General features: G+C 34.8%; 1 protein-coding gene across 7 annotated transcripts in view; it reads left to right on the top strand.

The window, feature by feature from the left end:
- CBLB (Cbl proto-oncogene B) overlaps positions 1-22,003 on the top strand; it is a 109,534-nt gene that overhangs the window by 18,737 nt on the left and 68,794 nt on the right. For all 7 annotated transcript variants that reach the window (XM_027867123.1, XM_027867150.1, XM_027867105.1 and 4 more), the window contains exons 5-6: positions 5,959-6,162; positions 21,410-21,595. In XM_027867123.1, the coding sequence (XP_027722924.1) occupies positions 5,959-6,162; positions 21,410-21,595 (390 nt within the window). The remainder of the gene's footprint in view (positions 1-5,958; positions 6,163-21,409; positions 21,596-22,003) is intronic.

Below are 22,003 nucleotides of genomic sequence, written 5' to 3'. Positions count from 1 at the left end.
AACAGCAAAGTGACTGACGTATGGCAGCATGGCCGGTACTTAATAAGTCTTCCTTCTCTCTTTCCTTCCTTCCCCTTTTTTGTCTTCCTTTCCTTCAATATCTCTCTCCCCTTCCTGCATCCACTTCTACTCTTCTGCAGTCTTTCCCCCTTTCCTGTAATTTCTCAAGCTCTCCCCCCACCCCACCCCGAATCCTCAAAACTGTTGGGTTTTTCCCTGCTGCCTCTTAAACAAAGTTAGGTTTAACCTATCCTTAGAACAAAAGAAACAAGCAAAAACTCTTTCCCTTGACCCTGTCACACTCACAAGCAATGGCCTCATATCTCTTCTTCCTTTCAGTGCCAAACTTCTAGAAATTCTTTTATACTTTGCTACTTCTACTTTCTTAACGTTCATTCACTTCTCAGCTCCTTGAAATCTAGCTTCTTACACCACCTTTGACATTTTAAGCCCCAAGTCCTGTGCCATTGCTTAGTTGTCATTGTCTTTGATTACTCTGTAGCTATTAGGACCATCACCCTCCCTCCTTCCCTTCCTTTTTTCTTTCCTTCCTTTCTTCCCTTCACTGTCCCTCCCTCCCTCCTTCCTGTCTTCCTGTTTATTCTTTTTTCCCCCTTAGCTTCCATAACCCTGCTCTCTTGTTTCTCTTCCTGTCACTCCACATTTTCCCAAAGTTCTCTTCTGTGTCTTCTTGGGTTGCATTGGGAGATAGCTTCCAGAATAAGCAAGAGATAGTACCTCTGCATTCTACTCTCTTCATTCTACAGCTGGACTATTATCTTCACTTCTTAGCTACATATTTTTATAAGTACATTGATAAGTTGGATTAAGTCTAGGAGAGGGAAACCAGAATAATGAAGGATCTTGAGTGCATGTCATAAGAGGATTGGTTGAAAAAGCAGGATATGCTGAACTGGAAAAGACAAGAGTCAGGAGGATTGTGATAGCTATCTTCAAGTACTTGAAAGTCTGACTTGTGATCTTTGACTTGTTAGATAATTCTCCACAATGGCTATGACTGAAATGTTTCATGCTACGCTCCCTCTGTTAATGAACTTCTCCAAACCTAGGTGACCTAGTCATTCAGTGGAAAAGGCAGTGCATTGTTGGGTTCATATTTGAAGATTTTCCAGCTTAGTGAACACATTTACAGAAGTTGTTTTGCACTAGTATAGCCATTGTGAACCCAGGGTCATCTCTGTGCCTCAATGACTCAACAGGACTTCTTGTGTTTGTTTTAATCTTTTGACCCTCACGGTTTCTTATCTGGCCTTTGATTCTCAGGTGATGGCTCATCAACGTATTGTAGAAATACTTGTGTAGTCTTTTGTTCTTGCTCTTTTTATTGCAAAGAAAAAGTATATGAAAGCATATATTTTTATTGTGTGATGAAATAAAGTTTTTCCTGGTTGTTTAGGCTATATTTCTTTTGACTGTGAGAATGAATTTGTTTTTATGGTGCTATCCTTTCTTCTCCAAAGTAGAGGTTTTAAAAAGTGTGTACTTTCCCCCATCATTTCTTCCTTTGCACAGCCAAAAAAAAGGGTACTGTGAATTTGCAAACTTCTACAAACTTTAGATTGTGCTTAGAGTACCAAGTGTGTTCAGGATTTGATGGACATTGTCATTAGTAGAGTTTTGCCTCAAATATTTGGATGCTTAGTATTTGTATTTACTTTAAAACTTGCTAGATGACTTTACTGATGGTATGTTATTCATTTGGAAAGGAAAAAGGAATATGTTCATACTCAGGTCCAAGTGTGGATATGAGTTAGTATTTCCATCATAGTTTGACATAAGTAACATGTCCGTACTCATAAGCTATATGAAAAAAGAGTTATTTTTCCTGAACTTATATGGGGTTGAATTTTTGCTTAGTATTTTTTGATTGTTGGTTTTCAAATCATTGCCAAAACTTAGGGGGTCATGTATTCAGCAAGATGAAAGTCGTCTTCTTCTAACCCACCCGCCACCCCAAAAATATGAGCATATTATCCAACTTGCATACAGTCCCAAAAACAGAAACACAAGAAGTGTAAGTAAAACTTACCAAGGCAAGAAGAAAAGAATAAGTGACAAAACAAATTATCCCATATCAAGAGGCCATTAAAAGGGGTGGGGGAGAAGGGCATATTAAAAAAAAAAGTTGACAAAAACAACAATAACAACAGAGGAACAATTAAGACATTTCTTCTTAAAAGTAGAGAAATAGACAAAGATGAAAGTGCAGTTTAAAAAATTGGAGGAAAAATAGTAGAAGAGTAGATTTAAAACATTATAAACTAAAACTTCCCTTCCCTTCACTCCCATAGTTGAATCATTGTATTTTGTGGAACTAAACTGCAAAATGAAAGGTTAAACAAAAGAGTAGTGGGGTTGTGAAAGTTAGAAGAGAATGTGTGATGCACCCTAATCAAGTCTATAGAGGACTAATGAAGGTCAGCTAGCTCTTATAGTGTCATTGAGAGAGGGATTATAGGAAAAATTGGACAAATAACAAAGAGAAGGGTTGAAATAAAGGGATAAAAGGCGGACCCAATTCAGGGAAGAAGTCCCACTAGTAAATTCCTTCTTGGAAGATGGTGAACCTTATATGAATCCAGTCTGAAGGAATTTGTGCATAGTAGATCACTTCCTCTGAGAGACTGTTGAGCCTTCATATAAAACATCTTTCCTTAGATTAAGAGAAGAGAACTTCTGGGGGCAACTGACACCCACAAGTATGGGAGAGTCTGGACCCAGAGAGGGGACTGCATGGTGTTTAGGAAGGAGAATTATCATGGGGAGGGCAGGATATAGAAGTGGGCCACACCATTTAGAACACATGAACATTTCTACCATGAGACAATGTTTCTACAACCTCATTATTAACCTCATAAATGATACTTTTAAGAATGCCATACTACAGATGAGAAAAGGTGAATGGACAAGATCTAAAAAAGCAACAACAGAAGTTTGTTAGAAGAAGGAACTCATACATGAAACTTAAGAAACTTTAATTCAATGAGAAACACAGAGAATAAAGACAGAATAAATAAGTTTATGGACCATAAATCAAAGAATAAAATTTTTTAAAAATATAGGAAGATTGTAAGTGAAAAGAATAAAGAAATCCTTTTTTAAAAAAAAGTGCATAAAATAATACTAGAAAATAGAAGTAATAGGAGGAGAGGAGGAGTGGTTTTGAAGGGAAGGGGGAAAGAAGGAAGAATTGGATAACTTAATAAAAGAAAAAAATTAGTAAGTCATATATAACACCATAACTAGGGGAAAGGTTGACAAAGGGAGGTGAAGGTGGGCAGAGCCTGTGGAAATAGTTACATTCAAGTAGCTTAAACAAAACAATGATAGAGACAAGGTACACTGACTTAAAAGAGAATGGGAACAAAAAATAAAATAAAAAGACCCTAATTTTTTAAAAAAAGTACTAGCAACATAAAGGAAGGAACCCATAAACTTATCTCTCAAAATTTTATGTGTGAATAGATTAAACAATCCAATAAAACAAAAGAGGGTGATATATTGGATAAGTAAAATCCCATGATCTGTTGATTGAAAGAACTATATCTTAAAAAAAAGTATAGAATAAAAATGAGAGGATGGAAGAAAAGTGATTATGCATCAGGTGGATCCATAAAAACAGACAAATTATAATTTTTGTTTTCTTTGTCTCCTATCAAAGAGAGAATAAAAATTCACAATATAAACACAGATCAAACAAGAAAGGAGATTATGCTTAAAGGGACTATAAACAACACACTGATATCAACATTAAACTTATCCATCAAATTCCATATTATTTAAATTCTTGATGAAAAAAATAACCAAATTGAAAAGTATAGTTAGCCAAAAAATCATAATAGGTTGCTTTAATGTTTTTCTCTCAGAGTTGGACAAATCTAACAGAATGAGAAACAAAAGGGATAAAAAAAGATAAAAAAAAAATTCTGGATTAGTTATAACTAAAAGATATTCTTCTAATGCCACCAGTAAAAGTATATGTGTATGTGTGTGTATAATTTCTCAATACCACATAACACTTTGACAGAAATTTCAGAAAAATTTCAGATAAATGTAAATACCAAAAATACTAAACTTATCCTTTATAGACTATAACAATAAAAGTAGTAATCATTTCGGAACCATAAACAAAAGACAAACCTAAAAGGAGACTTAATAGTAAAACTCCAAATGGGTTAAAAGATCACCAGTTTGTTTTGTGGTCACCAGAAGTCATAAAGTGAAACAAATTTTACAAGAAAATATAGAATTGCAGAAATGAATCCCTGTAAAAGAGGAATGGTTACTGGGCTTCACCAGGGTTACATCTGCTTCACCAGATGTGTAAGTTGATTTTGATTCTTAGTACAGATTATTAGCATCATTTAAAGAAAAAACTAAACAACAATTTCTGGAGGTAACATTTGACCCATTCCTTGTTGCATGTGTTTAGTCAATCATTCAACAGAATCTAATGCTTATGTCTCTGTTGATAGTCTATTAAATTATGGCTTCACTAAATTTCATAATAACATAGGCAGTTCCTAGAGAAAACCTTATGATGTAGATAATTCCCATTAGATTAAATACTATTATAAGGACGTATTCTGTATATAATAAAGTCATTGCCATTGTGTAATGACAGTGCTTTCTGCTGTGCAGTAGATAAACTATGTAGTAAATGCTTCCTACCTGTAGAACAACTGAACTTTCCAACAAAAGTCTGATATTATGTCCTTATATTTCTTAGTGTGTGAATAGAAATGAGCTGACTTGAGTGAGTGAAGCACTGTGATATAGTAGAAATTCTTTTTAAGGAGTGCAGTTGATCCTGAATTTTATTTTGCCCTGGCTAGCAGTAAACTAAAGAGAAAATGATTTCTTATTCTAAATGGGGAATGTTCAAGTTCCATTTCAGTGGCCAGGCTATGGCTAAAAAGGGGAAAAAGATGACTGTATCAAGTGAAGTCCTAGGATAAATATGGAAGTGAATCTTTAAACCATTTTACCACCTCTTCAGTTTCTTTAATGTGGTACAATGTCTATAGGTCTTAGGGTTACTATCTTTAATATGAACATAATTATTATCATCTCTGCCTAGAAGGCATGATATTTAAAAAAAATTGTTATGTATCTCTGTGTCTGAATTTAGTACTGAAAAGTTGCTTGCATTCCTTTCCCCTAATGTAGTAGGGTGATTAAAGTTTGCCACCTGTTTCAAGGCTGCAGCCTTTTTATAAGGTAGCATAGGACTTCCTCCATTCTTTTGCCCATTGTGAACTTCAGTCAGTTGTAGAAGATGAATATAATAGGTTTGAGACAAAAAAAAAAGGCAATTCCTAGCAAAATTGACCCTTTCTCAGAAATACTTCAGTAGGTTTGAGTGGAATTTCTTATTTAAAGGAAAGATTTGAAATGAGGTTAATGTCAGCCTGTGCAGCATTACCTCCCAGTTGAGTATGTCAAGGCAACAGGCACTGAATTCTGGAACTATGATTTTGCCATGGTTTCTGAAATTGAAATCCTATTTCTTTGTTCTTCCAGTGTTTCCTTGTAAGTCAAGATTTAAATAGACCTAGATCTTGGAAGTTGATATATTTAGAATGTGACTTGTACTATAAATAGGAAGACTTTCCATATCATATGTTAAAATTCTTGATCATTACTATTATTACAGCTTGGTTGATTGTCAGATTCCCGTCTTTTTGTCTAATTTCTCTAGTAACTCTATGGTATGTTTTAGTTACTTTAAAACCTTCCAAGCTCAGAGATTTGGAAGCTCAGATCTTTTGATTGTTTTTTAAAAACATCAAAGCCTTTAGACACTTTGTTATTTCCCCAGGATTTGTCTTTGAAGTTGGAAATACATAAATTTTATCATACCTTTACAACAATAGAACTTTACTGTAATTGTGCATTTTATGCAAAGGCCAGTGATTCATTTATTCTTTTGTTCAGGAATCAGATGGTCAAGGCTGCCCTTTCTGCAGATGTGAAATAAAAGGAACTGAACCCATCATTGTGGATCCTTTTGATCCAAGAGATGAGAGCTCCAGGTGCTGTAGCATCATTGATACCTTTAGTATGCCTATGCTGGATTTGGATGATGATGATGACCGAGAAGAATCTTTAATGATGAATCGTTTGGCTTCAGTTCGAAAGGTAAAAACTGTATACCATAGTCTGTAATGGAATATTGCCTAGTAAAGAACAACTCACAACTTGAGATAAAAGCAGATTACATGATTATAAATGAAATATTCAGCATGCTTCATGAAATTTTTAAATCAGAGCTGCCAAAATGGAAATCTTTTTTTTTTAAATTGGACAGAACTTCAGTTTGTACATTCTGAGTCAGAGTTCACCTGCTTGTCTGTAACTCTTGATTCTATTTGAGAAATGAAACCAAAAACCCAATACGAAACAATGGAGTACATTTAAGTCCGAGAAAAAATGTTATAGTGAACCACAAATAGAATGTGTCACCAAGATTACTTTGTGTTTAAAGGCCAGTGTGATCATTAATGTTAGATAAACCCTTTGATTGGTATGCCCTGATATATTATAGCTTGCTTGGTCAATCTAATCTCTATTTAGCTTTCCTGACACTTTTAGTCATTCTGACTGCCTATATACAGTAAGCCTGTTGGTTAGCCCTTGTAACTAACATACATGTATGGTGACCCACTTGTTCCTTCTGGTTCTTGGATCAGTAACCACTACATATAGATCTTTTGAGACTTATTGCTAGGATTTGCCTAAAGAGAAAATAGCCAAACTTTGATACATGCAGTAATAAAAAAGAAACAGCCTCATGATGGAATAGTGAGTGCTAGACCGTAAAATTTAAAATGCAAAGAAGAGTAAGAGTGGAAGGGAAAGATAAGCAGACAAAGAGAATAAAGGGAAAAGTGCAAAGAAGAGAGAGACAAAAACAGGTCACTTCGCTTGCTCTTCTCAAACTTTGAACCCATCGTAGATTTACGTGTGATTTGGTCTACCTGGCTGACTTTTAGGCTTCCCATCAAAGAACTAACAGTTTTTTGTTTTGTTTTGTTTTCAAATCATTACTGACTGTTCACTCAAGAACTACCCACTTCGTTCCTCACCCCCAACCCCATAATATTCTTAGTTCCTGGCAATCTCTTAAGTTATACTTGAATACGTTATTTGGCAGTGCATAAAGCTACTTAATACTTGTTATCCTGGATCTAAGAGTTAAATTACTTTAGGGAGAGTTATTCCTTTAGCAGTGATAGAACTGAGTTAAAAAAACAATAACAAAACAATTTGTGGAGTCTTTCTCTTAAGGTTAGGTAGTCATATAGCAGGTAAGTTTTCTTGACTGCCCTCATCTGTCTGCAGGGAATTAAGTAGATTCTGTAATATGTAATTTTCAATCTCTGTGCATTAGATAGCAATAAAATCTATTTTTTAAAAGTGTAAGCATTAGAGATAACATCAAAGATAACCTCCTCCATCCCACCACTGATAGCAAAAGCGAAATATTAAACATGCTTCATGCAGATTTCAAATCGGTTGCATTTAAAGGGACATATCTTTTTTTTAAAAATTGGACAAAACTTTAGTTGTATATTCTGATTCAAAAAGTTCACCTACTTGTCCATGTGACTGCTGATTCTATTTGAGAAATAGAACTAAAAAACTAACTTTTTTACTGTATTAAATTTTCATTCACAGAGTCATAGAAAATTAGGTCTGGAAGAGATGGTAAGACATTGTTGAGTCCAACTTCTTCATGTTACACAAGAGAAAACCAAAGCACAATTCATTATTGGTTGTGCTAGTAGAACCTGAGTTTTATGATTCCCAGTTAAATGCTCTTTGTAGGACATGATATGTTGTCTTTTTAAAAAATATATTTACTTGATTAGTTTATTCAGTCTGAGCTTTTAAAAATAGAACATTTCACTATTTTTATTTTTTATGCACTTTTCTCTATAACATTGACTGATATGTCCGACTGCTACTCTTATGGGCTCTCCCATCCTAGAAACTGCCATTGATTTGTTATATTTTCATTAGATTGGCTTTTCCAGCCATCCTCACTTTCTTCAGTTGCTGTTTTCTCTTTGTTTGAGTATGTAAACTAGAACTCTTTCCTAAAGGGTTCTATGATATAGTTTCTCTAATTTCACAGGATAGGAATCCGTGATTTTTTTTTCAAAGCTCAAAACCCCTTTGGACTGACTCCTCTTGCCTTTCTAGTAATAACTAGTTCTATTAATAACTAGTTAATTAGTTATTAAATTATCAGTTTCACTCACTAACCCTAGCTGAGCTGAATAGCTTGTTTGTATTATCTGCAATAACTTTCAGATGTTTACTTTTCATATTCAGTATTTTAATATTTAAGTAATTATTGTGTCTACCATTCATTTGAGTGTTCAGGTGTATATTTCTTATCTTCATCTTCTTCATGTGCCAGTTTTCTGCCCTCATAGATAGTAGGTTCAATGAGGACAGGGACTTTGTCCTTGATTTTTTTTTTTAACCTCCCACATCTTCCAGCACAGTCCCGATCATATAGAGATGCTTGATAAATGCTTGATGAATTGGATTTCTGTAGTAGATTTAGTCTACTTGAATTGTGAGTTTTCTTCACTGATAGTCTGTCCAGTGAGTTCCCCTTTACTCTGTACTTTCCATCCATGATATAGTCAATGTAGTTACTCCTCCCACTAGTGTAAATCACAATCCATTGCCTTCTTATTCTAGATATTTTTGTTCATGTCAGATCCTCCCTCGGGGACCTACCCAGTGCAGGTGGAGCCATCTTCTATATCATTTGGCATTTTTTAGATACCAGCATAGCATTTAGCCATCTATCAAGTTGTCTTTTTCCTACCTTTATGTGAATGGACCACCTCTTTATATGGCTATACGTGTTCTTGATGACCTGATGAGTATTTAAGTATTTGAGCACTGTGTTTTCATTAATGCTGGTCCTTTCTACTTTGGCACAGACTGAACTTGCCCATGTCTTTTTTTCTATGTAATTTTTTTCCATTTCTTCCTTTAAATTCTTCATAGAGGATATACTCAGTACATCGTAGACCTTGCTGTAGGACTTATAATTCTTTAGATACCATTGTAACACTTAACTATCCATTTTGTTATGCTTTCTTCTTACTATGATCATCCTAGTTCCTTTTCTGACCATATACTTGCTGCATGATGTATCTCATACCATTTCTTACATGTTATTCTTAGAAAGGTTTGACAATTTTATATCTTTCATGTATCTTTCCATTACACCTTGAGTCTTCCACAAGTTTGATTTTTTTTGGCAGTTACAGTGGTGTTTAATGATTAGCAGCCAGAGAATAAGGGGATTTAAAAAAAAAAAGCTTTATTTCTTCTGGAGATCTACAACAGTGCAAATGAGCTTTCAAGTAGGACTTAGGAAATTCAACTTTGTGCCTATTTTCTACAAGAATCATTCTTTGAGAGTCTTACATTGTAAAATACAAATGAAAACACATTACTGGACTGGTTAGTTATCAAAGAAGTAACTCTAATAGTGTGATCATTTTCAACCCAAGGGAAAGGGGTGTGTGTGTGTGTGACAGAGTGTGTGTGTGTGTGACAGAGTGTGAGTGAGAGAGAGAGAGAGAGAGAGAGAGAGAGAAACAGATGGTTGTTTGCCATCCACGTCTTATGCTTATTCTCTGGTTGTGTTCATAGTAAGAATCCTCTTTCTATTGTTGGATACATTGACATTGATAATCAGAAAATTCATCAAACTAGCACAAATGGTTGCTGGGGCTTAGATCTCTAGACTCACTAGTTAGGATTCTATCTGTTTCACCTTCCTGCCTCACTGTATAAGCGAAGGCCATTATTTTCTTTGTTGAATCATCAAATGCTTTTTGTTCAACTCAGTCTCATAGCTGAGATGACACACATATATCAGATATTCATTTTGCCGTGAGGTTTCTCCAATCTATAGCATCATACTCTGGTTTGTGGCTCATTCTGTTGTCTTCATTTTTAAAAATGTCTCATTCTCTCATCCCCTCAATGGTTTGTCAGTCAGTGTCTTAATCATTTACTCAGACTGTTTCATTTTTTTCACTTGCCATTTTTACTGCTCTTCTCATCTTTCTCCTCTGTCATGATCAGCATTCTTGATTTGCAATAAAAATATGCCTTCTTGTTGCAAGCATATTGTTTTCTCCACATTTTTAATGCCACCATCATGCCGTTAGGTGTTATATGATAGAATTCTTTAGACTTCATTTGTGGAATTCAGTGTGTTTCCATTACCATGGAAATGTTCAGTGCATAGAGTTTATAAACAGAATTTGGTTTAAAAAAAATTCCTCAACTGAGAGTAAAGTAGGTTTTATAGTTCATCTTGTAATATGTATTTAAGTAAATGCATATATAGCTGTATTGTAGCCCAAATGGGTTGCTTTCCTGGAAAAAAGCTGTATTACTATTTTTATAATTGGAAGATGATATAGATTTTTTTCCAAGAAATCATACAACCATATGTGTTCAGGAGCTGTCAGGATTCACAAGATAATTGGGGCTTGATGCTATTTAGTGTGTCAGTGGAGGACTTCAAGAAAAGTCTGGGATACTGCCAAAAGTAGTGCTAGTAATTTGTTAGATCACATTACTCCTTCTGACTTCACACACATTCAGTTTAAAAGAAGGTTTCCTGCTGATACTCTGTCTTTGGCTAAGACATAAATGAAATCCAAACCACTTAACAAAGCAAATATCTTTGAGAATTTTTTTTTTTTGCCTACTAGTTTTATCAGCAGCCTTACATGGGGAAATTATCACTGTCCTTTTTTTGCCTTTGAAAATTCTTATTTGTTTACTTACTTATATGCTTCCCTAGTGTACCTTAAATTCATCTTGAGTTTCTTTCCCTTTATAATATACAACAAATTTTGAGATAAACCATTCTAAAATCTATTACATGTTCCCCTGTCTTAGTACATGGGTAAGAAGCATAATTTAATCTTTTCTTTATGCTCAGTCATCATTATGATCATTAATTATTATACAGGGCATACAGTAATGCCCTCATGTATTATATAGAACACTATGTGTCTTTATCCGAATGCTTTAGAGTTGATAATTCTGCTGCCCCTGCATTTTCTACCCTATGTCTCTGTCCTAACCTTCTCCATTTCTCTTAAGTAGTGAGATCTAGTAGAAAGGGCTGTAGTTAAGAGGCTTGGGTTTAGCACCCACTTTTTATGTTTACTATCTTTGTGACCAGAGACAAGATATTTGACGTTTACATGCCTTTATTCTCTCATCTTCAATATGAGTGTAATAACTGTACTAACTTCCTCTCTAAGCTTTTAGGAAGAAAGCATTTTATAAATCTTAAAGGGCCTTATAAATATGAATCATTATGCTAACCAGGGAAGAATTCCATACTGCCGGGGAAAAAGACACAACTAAAGTTTTTAACTTAGCATGATTTTGCACTTTTTCACGTAATACTAAGTGAAGAGAAGGCACTCCTCTCTTAATGGAATAAAATAAGTGAGCTAACCTGTTCTCCTGTCTTACATTCTGTATATTCTAGCCACATTGGACTGCTTGCTGGTTCTTCTCACTTTCCTCTCCATATCTCCACCCCTTTACTAAAGCTATCCCGCATACCTAGACTGAGCCAACTCCTTTCTCCTCCCCTACCCCCATTTACACCTTTTGAAATTCCTTTCTTTAAGTCTGTGAAGCTTTCCTTGGTCCCATCTTCTTCACTCCTTCCTAGTTTGAAGTACTTTCATTTCGACTACCAAGAAGAGATTATTTGTTCTGGTAAGGTTTGGAGTAAATGCTCTCTGAGTTCCCCTCCAACTCTGAAATAAGGATTCTGTGATTCTCTCTCCTCAGATGTTTCATAGCATTTTGTTTGAAGCTGTCATTTGCACTTACGATGTTACTTTTGGCTCTGTTCTGGATCTTTGAGCTGGTCAAAAGTCTGACCACTAAATAAGTGGAACATTAGAGAGTAGAAAATAAACTTTCTAATAAAACTCATTTGGCATAGTTGGCTCTCTTATGGTGTTATGATCTTAACATGATGAAGGTGGCCTATGATACAGATAATTCAAAATAGTAGATAGTAGAAGTAATTTATATCTAAGTTTTGAATACACTATATTTTATTTACCTACCCAGTAGTGCTGTTCTTAAGATAAAATTAAAATTAAATTTGAATTCATTGACAAGAGAGAGATGAGGATACCAGGTTGAAAGGAAAATGTTCATTAGGATTAAAAATTTATGGTGGGAGACTATCAGTGGTTAGTTTTCTTGAATAAAAATGAAAACCATATCTCCAAGAAATAATCCTGGGGCCATTATTATATGATGTGTATCTAACCTATTCAAATATAAAAGTGCATTTTAGTTAATGAGAAAAATGAAGTTAACAATTATTGCTTTAGAGAAGTATTAATTCCATAATTTTTATGATATTCTGCACTTGGCTAATAAGACGAGTTTTTATATTCTCTCATAATAGTTTCCATAGCCAACATACTGGTAGTTTCTCATCCAAGTTTTGTCATTTCTACTTGTGAAAACTTTTCAGAAAGAAAAAGAAATTCTCATTAAAACAAAGATAAAGATTCAAATTCAAATCAATCTTAAATTATTGTTAATAATTATCGGTTTGGGATCTCTAGGATCTCTTGTAGTTACAATATTCTGACACTTCCCTATGATAAATGTTAGACCATAGTCAGTCAGCTAACATTTATTAAGCACCTGTTAGATGCCTGGCACCACATGTGCTAAGCTCCTCCTATATATTTAGTCTCAGATCTATCTAGCTTATATCTATGAAATTTTAGTGTAGTATTGTAATGAAAACAGCCATGGGATGTAAAATAATGAGTCATTCAGATACCATGTCTGTAACTAGGCAAATAGCTTAAATCCTTTGACCTCAGTTTCCTCATTTGTAAAATGAATGGATGTTTATAATTTATTACAGGAATAACAATCAAATAATAATGAAGTTTTTAATAGGCTTGTCTACAGCCATACTTTATGTTAAAAAGTTGATTAATAGTTTTCTTATACTACTCTCCTCTTCCCCCTCCCAAATGTAGAGAACAAGCTTTAGTGAAGACATTCCGGGTATGCTTATCCTAAACACAACATGCTTCAAGGGACTTTACTTGCTATTTATAATTAATGTTTGTTAGCATCTAATTATCAGTTGAGTACCATGCATTAATTTATTTTAGAATTTCACAAATTTCAAACCCTGTCTGTAAACTCCTTAATCACCATAGTCAGCATCCCAAGTAGCATTGTCACTTGCCCTAAGCTGAAATCTAAAAATGTGTGTGTGTGTGTGTGTGTGTGTGTGTGTGTGTGTGTGTGTGTGTATATATATATATAAATTATATAATTGAGCCACAGTACTAGTTCTGCCACTAGGCCATGTGGCTTTGGGCAGGTCCTTTTCCTTTTCTTTAACCTGCTTCCTTGTACATGAAATGGGAAGTTATAATTGCAGTCTATTTTACAAGATTGTAAGGAAAGTATTTTGTAAATCTTGAAATGCTTTCCAGGAAGGAGTACAGGGAAGGTTCTAGAACTATAGCAGTGTTTTTGTTGGAAATTCTTGGTGCATAAACTCTCATCAGTGATGCACGTCATCAATATGACTACAATTTTTGGTTTTAGTGATTTGCTTGGAGTACTGAGAGTGACTTGGTCATGATCACATAGTGAAGTACCTGTCAGAGCCAGGATTTAAACCCATAAGATTAGCCCTGTACCCACTATGATAGGTCATCTGTTTTAACCATTATATAACACTTTACATGATGGTTCTTTACCTAATACAAATAATCTTCATTATTTGTGTCGTTGAGGATTCTACAAGGATATAAATGATCAGACTGTTTGCCTCTAAAAAAACTTTATAGTCCAATAGGGGATTTAAGATATGCACATAAATATATACAGCATAAGACAGAACATGATATATACTTTGGAGAAATACATGGGTGTGTACCTAATAAATGTTAACTGAATGAATTGAATGAAAGGTGTTTAGAGGAAAGGGGATACATACATTCAGTTGCAGAAATCAGTGAAGGCTTTCTGGAAGAGAGGTAGGATTTGATCTTGACTCTAAAGAATAGGTAGGAAATGGAGATTGAGGAGTTGAGAATGACGTTGAGTCTCTGAGCCTGAATGACTGGAAGTGTAGTATTGCCCTTAACAGTAAAAAGTGAAGTTTTGTTAAGTAAGGTGATTTGGTTGTGGTTGTGGTGGTTGTTGTTGTTGAAGTGTAGAGATAATTTCTGTCTCAGACATGTTGGGTTTAAGATACCTATGGAACATCCATTTCTTAATTTCTCAGAAGCAATGATGGTGGGACTGGACCTTAGAAGAGAAACTAGTGCAAGATTTCTACATTTGGGAATCATTCACATTGAGATGATTATTTAACCCATGGGGGCTGGTGAGGCTGCCAAGTGAGAAAGTGTAAACAGAAAAGAGAACAAGCCTTAGTACAAAGTCTTTGTGCATACCTATTATCCAGCGTGAGTGGTGATCCAACAAAAAAGATTGAGAAAGAGCACTCAGACCTGTGAGAGAACCAAGAGGAGAGGGTAGTATTATGAAAAGTCATAGAGGAGAGTTTTCAGAATGAATGAACAACAGTGTCTAATGCTGCAGTGAGATGTCAGGGTTAGGATTGAGAAAGACTGTTAGGTTTGTCACTCGCGACTTTGGACAGAGACATTTCAGATGGATGACATAGAAACAAGATCACAAATTCAAAACTTTTTCCACTGGTTAGTATTAGTGCTATCTTTATGGTCCCCCAGATCTTTCTCCCAGAGACTATTGCTTCCTTATCTGGACAAGGTGTGATTTAAAAAAAAAAATCAACCCACATTTATTAAGTACCTAATTAAAAAAAAAAAAAGCCTCTGTGCAAAGCCCTGGGAGAAATAAACTTTAGATAAGAGACAGATCCTTACTTGAGAGAACATACAGGCATGAATGCAAATAACTTTTATAATATACAATATTTAAGTGTGCTTAGAGGGATGCATGGTGCTATGGAAAATCCATGGTGGCAGTTTTTTGTTTTTTGTTTTTAAATCAGGTCATTGGGAATTGGGAAAAGACTTCTGCAGGAGGGAGACACTGAGTTGAATTTTGCAAAAGAGATGAAATTCAATAGACAGAGAAAGGGAAAGAGCAAATACGATGAAAATTATGAGGGAAAGCTGTAAATTATGTGGCAAAAAAGCCTTGAAATGAGAGTAAAAGGACGTGGTTTTGAATCCTAACTTTCCTACTCATTACCTGCGTGACCATTGGCAAATCAGTTCAGTCTTTCTAATCTGTAAAATGGAAGAGTCGGAGAAGGTCCTGTGGTTATTGCTTGGGGGAAAATAAGAATGGCATGGGCATGAATTGATGAAAAAGAATCAGCTTCACTAATTTCTCAAACATACAGCCCTGGCACATTGACTGGAACATCAATCACTTCCTGGTGGTTTTCATTTAAAAGAAATAAAAGATCTAATTTTTCCCCAGTCCACAAAAGTATTTGTTTTCAAGTGTATTGTGGCTCGTCAGGTATTTTTTTGGTGGCTTTTGTTACATGTTTATGTAGGAATAAAATACGAATATAATTTTAGTATTATCAATCACTCTAATTTAGAATTCCTACTTTGTTTCATGAGCCTGTAATTTCACGAATGCCCCTGCCACCAATGCAGGTTGCAAGAAATATTAGTAATTTTTGTTTATTCTTTTTTTAAAACAGTGTAATTTTCATTTGGAAGAAGACATTTAATGTGGTTAAATGGAAAGAACACTAACTTTGGAATCAAAAGCCCTCGGTTTGAATCCTGGCTTTGTTATTTTACTATCTGTATAAACTTGTGAAAATTACAAGTGCTCTAGGCTGTACCTTACTTACTTAAAAGGGGATCAGATTAGATAACTGCTAAGTCTCTCCCTGTTCCAAGACTATGATACCCCAATTTTGTATAGAACATAGAGAATTTGGACTGAGGGATACTGAATAATCAAAATTGCCTCAGGAATGATCAAGATCCACAAGGTTTTAATGGGTCAATTCAGTTCTGACTTTATCTTGGCAACACTCAGTGGCTTAGGTACTGTAAGGGAGAAAATGAAGGGCGAGGTTCATCTGGAAGTAGGAAGGAATTAAGGAATGGAGGGAAAGAAAGAGGAAAGGAAGGGAGGGAGGGAGGGAGGGAAACTTACTGAGTGTCTGTGATATGTCAGTCATTTTGTTGTTTTACAGATATTATCTCTTTGATCCATACAATATTGCTGGGTATTGTTGCAATTATTCCCATTTTATAGTGGAAGAAACTGAGTTGGACAGGGGTTAAGTTATTGCCCAGGGTATCTGATGCCTAATTTAAACCCGGATATTTCTGAATCCAGGACTGACACTCTATCTACTGTGTCAACTAGTTGCCTCCAGAATTTCCTTAGAGAAATTGGGGAACATTAAGAGGATATGGGAGTCTAAAATTTTTGTGATGGCATCATTGAAATGTATGATTTTGGGAGTTTAAAGAGTCAGATTTAGTCAGGAGGATACTAATTAGCCAAGTAGGTGAATTGGGAAGGGATGATAATGAAATTCTATATACATTCAGGCTTCTTGGTGATGAATCTGGAACTCAGTCTTGGATGAGAATTGGCAGAAAAGAGTTAAATTAATTATTCTTTTTGACCCCTCAACCTGAAATCTCTTGAATATACTTAAGTGTGGCTTTCTCTTAAAAGAGACAATAAAAAAATAATTATTTTTCTCATATTTAAAACTGAACAAATCCAGATCTGTAATGTATGAATATTTTCCTTCCTCTCACTTTCTCCCCTTGCTTTCTGCCTTTTCTCACACAAAGAAGAGACAAAATTTTCCGTTACTAAGCTAGTAAATCTGTATCTGACTTCCCAGTATCTTCCAAAGTGTTGATAAATCACTTAAATCCACAGCTATTTAATAATAATAATAGTAATAACTAGCATTTTTATAACACTAAGGATTGCATTGTGGTTTAAAAGTGTTCCTTTTCTGCTTTATATGGGAAGTATGGGCTCTTTTTGTCTCCATTTTATAAACGAGAAAGCTGAGACAAAGTTAAATGATTGTCCACGATTAGATAGGTAATGTGTCTGAGGCCAGATTTGAACTCAGATCTTCCTGTGTCCAAGTCCAGTGCTCTATCCACTGTATACTACCAGCTGCTTCTTTAGGTTTTATTTAGTTTCAGTTTTTTTGGTTTCCCCTCACATTGGTTTACCAGAGAAGAAAATGAAACCCAATAGTTTCTTTTAAACAATCAATTCTTTTGACTTCACTGTGGGATCTTATTTCAAAACTGTCTATTTAAAATATTACTTTTAAATTGTCACAGAATATGAATTTCACAACCAGTTAATAGTAGTGGATAATTTTATTATAGTGGCATAATTGTTGGTATGAATAGCTACAGATTTTGTAAAAACAACTTGCATTAATGTCTGTAAGGCAGTATTTGGTTATTTATCCTTTTCTTGAAAATTTAATTGCAGAGTATAAAGAATCCGGGAAAAAAAAATAATAAGCTACAGACAATGAATTTCATTGACGCAACAAGTAAAGCCTATTTTCTCTTTCCCAAACTAGTGTGCCCTCCATAAAATTACTGTTTTAAATCCACTTCCAGCTATTGTAATACTTCAAATTGAATTAGTGCTTCAGAGAACAGTACATAATAACTTCTGTGAACACAATGAATTGTGCGAAGTATAAGGCCTGGTTCCAATTATGTGGACAAAGCTGTCGGGGGGCCTGCTGGTCTTGGAGTTAAGTGCTCCTAGTGCCTCATAGGGGTTTGTTGGAACTCTGGCCCAAGAATTTTGATAGTTGGCCCTTGTGTTATATTAATAATCTCTTTCACAAAGTAAATCCAGCCCATCATTTAGAATGTGAGGACTTTAATGTAATTACCTGATTTTGAATTGGTAAATGGTCAATTCTAAACTAGTAGTTAATTTTTAATAGAATTAGAAATCAGGAGAGCTGGCTAGTCCTAGTGGATAACTTAGAATCCTTATGTTTATTTTCTCAGCTTTAAAAGGAAGGTGTTGAATTTGATGATGACTGACTAGGATCTCAAAGGTCCTGTCCATTCTTAGAATTGTATTTACTCTCACTGAATATTTTTATCATGAATATGTTGCTTATAGCCAGATTTCCAATCTGGAAAGACTGATAAATCAGCGAGGAAAAATAAGAGTTCTGAACACAGAAGGACAAGCAGATGTCAGCAGCCTCCATTAGTACCACTAGACAGCCAAGCTGTTCCCTGTATGCCATTGACAGGTTAAAAGAAACCTAAAAAGGAAGGCATTGGAGGGAAAGGGGAATCAGAGAGGTTAGGGGACATGAATACAATAGAGTAGAATAGAAATGAAACTTGGCAGAGAGTGCTCAAGTACTGTAAAATCCCATTTTTACTGAAAAGATTTGGGTCAATATCATTCCAATTAAAAAGTGTTTTTCCCAGAAAAACTGAAGAAGAGAACTTTCCTTGATAATTTTCTCGATAAAAATACAGCTTTCTCTTTTAATGGATGCAATGTGAACCAAGCCATATTTCTTCCTTTCTCCTTTTATTGATGAATTAGGATGCACTAAAAACTCCATTGAAATTATACCAGAAAGTTTACAAATGCCATTTAAAATTTAATTTGTTAACCAGTTTAGTTTGGAAAATTTGCATTTTATTAAAATGTTAAATAAGAACAGGTTCTTTATATACTCATAAAATTGCCTCAGGTGACATTTAGTGATCCTGATTTCTTTCTTTATCTCAATTCCTCTGTCTTTTTGTTTGAATGTTTGTTTTGAAGAAACAGTTGAGTTGGGCAGTGGCTGGGGATCCGAAAGACAGTTGTTGAAATGATGAGCTTCATGTATTCTGTCCCTTATCCCCAATTCTAACACTCAACAGTGCATTAACAATTGCTCTGCAAAACAGGATGCCATTACATACTGACTGTAATCCCTCTTTTTAACATGTGACTTTGGTCAAAAGCTTAAGACATCATTGCTTCCAAATTATTTTTTGTTCTATAAATTCTTTAACAGGTCTTGCTTAAAGAAGGTCAACAAAGTACTCTCACTAGAGAAACAGCTTTGGCTTACCTCAACAGCATGTGTTCTGTGTTGTGGGATTTCACCTACCTTATGATAAATGACTTTTCTCCTCCAAGAATTCCTTCACCTCCCTTCATGGAAACTTCCCTGATGAACTGATAGATACAAATACTCATTTTATATCAAAGTTTTGACTTGAGCAGACTTAGTTTATTCTGTGTCTATCATTTTATTCCCTTTTTCAAGTAAGAATCATCAGCAACCTTCAAACATTAATTCCACTAAAAGCATAATCTCCTAGACAATTTTCTAAGCATTTAAGTTGTAGAACTGTTGCCAATCTGCACTAGTAGAGAGTACTTAAAATTGTAAAATAAATTTCACTGTGCTTGAGTTAATTTTTCTAAAATTAGTTTGGCATCCATTGTTGGACACAAGCACTTGATATTATAGCATATAGTGAGATATTTGAAGCCTGTCTGGTACTTCTTTTCCTGAGGTGTGATCTTAATGCTTCTGTTTAACTGCAGAACTTTTAAATCAGTGGATGAAAAATAAATTTGTAGTATAGCTAAATAATGTTTATACACACAAATTCCCATTATGCCATATGTTTCAGATTTTAAAAACTGAAACTATATTGATGTGAAAATTGAGTCTTTTTTAAACATTGTAAAAGCTGGAATTAGGTTGTCAGCTGGTGGCCCTAGTTTAAAGAAGAATGGACTCTTTACCACACTTCAAGTGACTTTATTAAAAACACTGTATGCTACTAGGTCTATATGTCAAAGAGATCAAAGAAAAAGGAAAAGGACCCACCTGAAAAAATATTTATAGCAATTCTTTTTGTGGTGACAAAGAATTGGAAAATGAGAGGGTTTCCATCAGTTGGGGAATGACTGGACAGGCTGTATTATGTGATTGTGACGGAATACTATTGTGCTATAAGAAATGACCAAGGGGATGGTTTCAGAAGAACCTGGGAAGAGTTATATGAGCTGATACAAAGTAACATGAAAAAAATCGGGAGAACATTGTGCAAGGTAACAGCAATATTGCAAGGATGTTTCCTAAAATAGAAAGTTTTAACCTATAATCAATAAACTAATAAAAAAAGTTGTGATTTGAAGATATTTATTTAATCTTCACTAGAGAACACAAACTGTTTTCTTTGTTTAGTCTTCTATCCTTAAAGAATTCCAGACAATTTAAGACTTTTTAATATTTTTGATGTTCATATACACATATGCATATATGCATATACACATCTCTATATGTATGTATGTGTGTATGCGTGCATGTGTGTGTGTGTGTGTGTGTGTGTGTAGGCTTGATGAAAGACTCAAAGGTATTTCCTACTATAAGTTAAATGAACTTACATGGCTTAGAGAAAAACATATCTGCAGTGAGATTAAAATGGATTCATGTTTCATCTTCAATATGGATTTTAGATTCTCTGTTTTTACTGTATGGTTTCTAAGGAAGACATGACATAAACCAATGCCCACTTTAAGGACCAATGAATGTTATGACATAGATGACCGAGATCAAAATCTGTGATATAATTTCCCTTATAGTAGACTATACAATTTATTTAGGGGAAATTAATTTTTCTTGGATTTTTTGGTAAAATTCCCATGAGGTTCTCCTCTAATTCCTCTTTATGGTGTGGAAGTGACCCTGTGTTCTTCAGCGGTTTGCCATTAGAGTCCAAAACTCTTACAAGTCCTATCAAGCTGAAATTTCTTCAAGCAGAGGCAGTATCTCTGTTTCTTCAGGACCAGGTTAACTAAGTTCAGAAAGACGTGTTTCCAGGTTGGTTATATGGTGATTATCTTTTTTAGGCAACATTAAAAATGAAAGGTCTACTAAGATGTAGAAAGGTTGTGAACCGCATTGGTAGAAGGAATACCAGTAGTAATAAAATTGCATGTCCTTGAAGCATTTTTAGCTAACCATATCTTCTATCTCTCTCTCTCTCTCCACTTTCCTGACTCATATAGTCTGGATCTCAAGATGCATAGGAGGAACACTGTAACAATACGTTCTTTAAATAACAGTGCCTTGTAGGGACAGTGTGAGTACCCATACCATGCATGAGCTAAAAGGAACTAAGTTCCATTAACAGATAGACCAAGCGTTTTTGTTACTAAGATCAATTGTCTTCTTTAGGCATCAGAAGTCATAGACTTTATAAGTGAAGTTAATGAATGGTCTCATTCTGTTTTTCTTTCACAGTGCAATGAAAGGCAGAATTCACCAGTGACATCACCTGGATCTTCTCCTCTTGCGCAGAGACGGAAGCCACTTCCAGATCCTCTTCAGATACCACATCTTAGCCTTCCCCCAGTGCCTCCTCGTCTGGATCTGATTCAGAAAGGTGTGGCTCGTTCTCCTTGTGCCAGCCCAACTGGTTCACCAAAGGTAAATAAGTTTTCACTAAAAAGACCTATCAGTAACATAACTATTATTTTGTGATAAGAAGTTTTCATTTTAAAAATTCTTATTCTGTATCCTTTCTTCCTAAGTTGTTGTTGGACAAATAGGATCAGTTTCCTAATATTATTTTGAACTTTGATAAGCCATAGAAGTTACATTTTTTCAGAAGGGAAGTCCCTATAATCATCCTTTGATTTGCAAAAATAAATGTCAGAGCCACTGAAGTTATTCTGTAAAATGAATTTAAAAGGTCATTATATGCATTTAAAATAAATTACATGCTATTATCCAATGATATTTTAAACTCATTTTCATTGTGTCATGACAGGAAAATTGTGATAACAACATATTTGCATAAAGGCTTAAGGTATAACCAATTATGTATTTCAAGGT

Source organism: Vombatus ursinus, unplaced genomic scaffold, assembly GCF_900497805.2.
Source record: "Vombatus ursinus unplaced genomic scaffold, bare-nosed wombat genome assembly UNPS02001419.1, whole genome shotgun sequence".
In the NCBI taxonomy this organism is placed as follows: Eukaryota; Metazoa; Chordata; class Mammalia; order Diprotodontia; family Vombatidae; genus Vombatus; species Vombatus ursinus.
The sequence above is the reverse complement of the archived record's forward strand: the minus strand, read 5'-3'. Positions and strand labels throughout refer to the sequence as shown.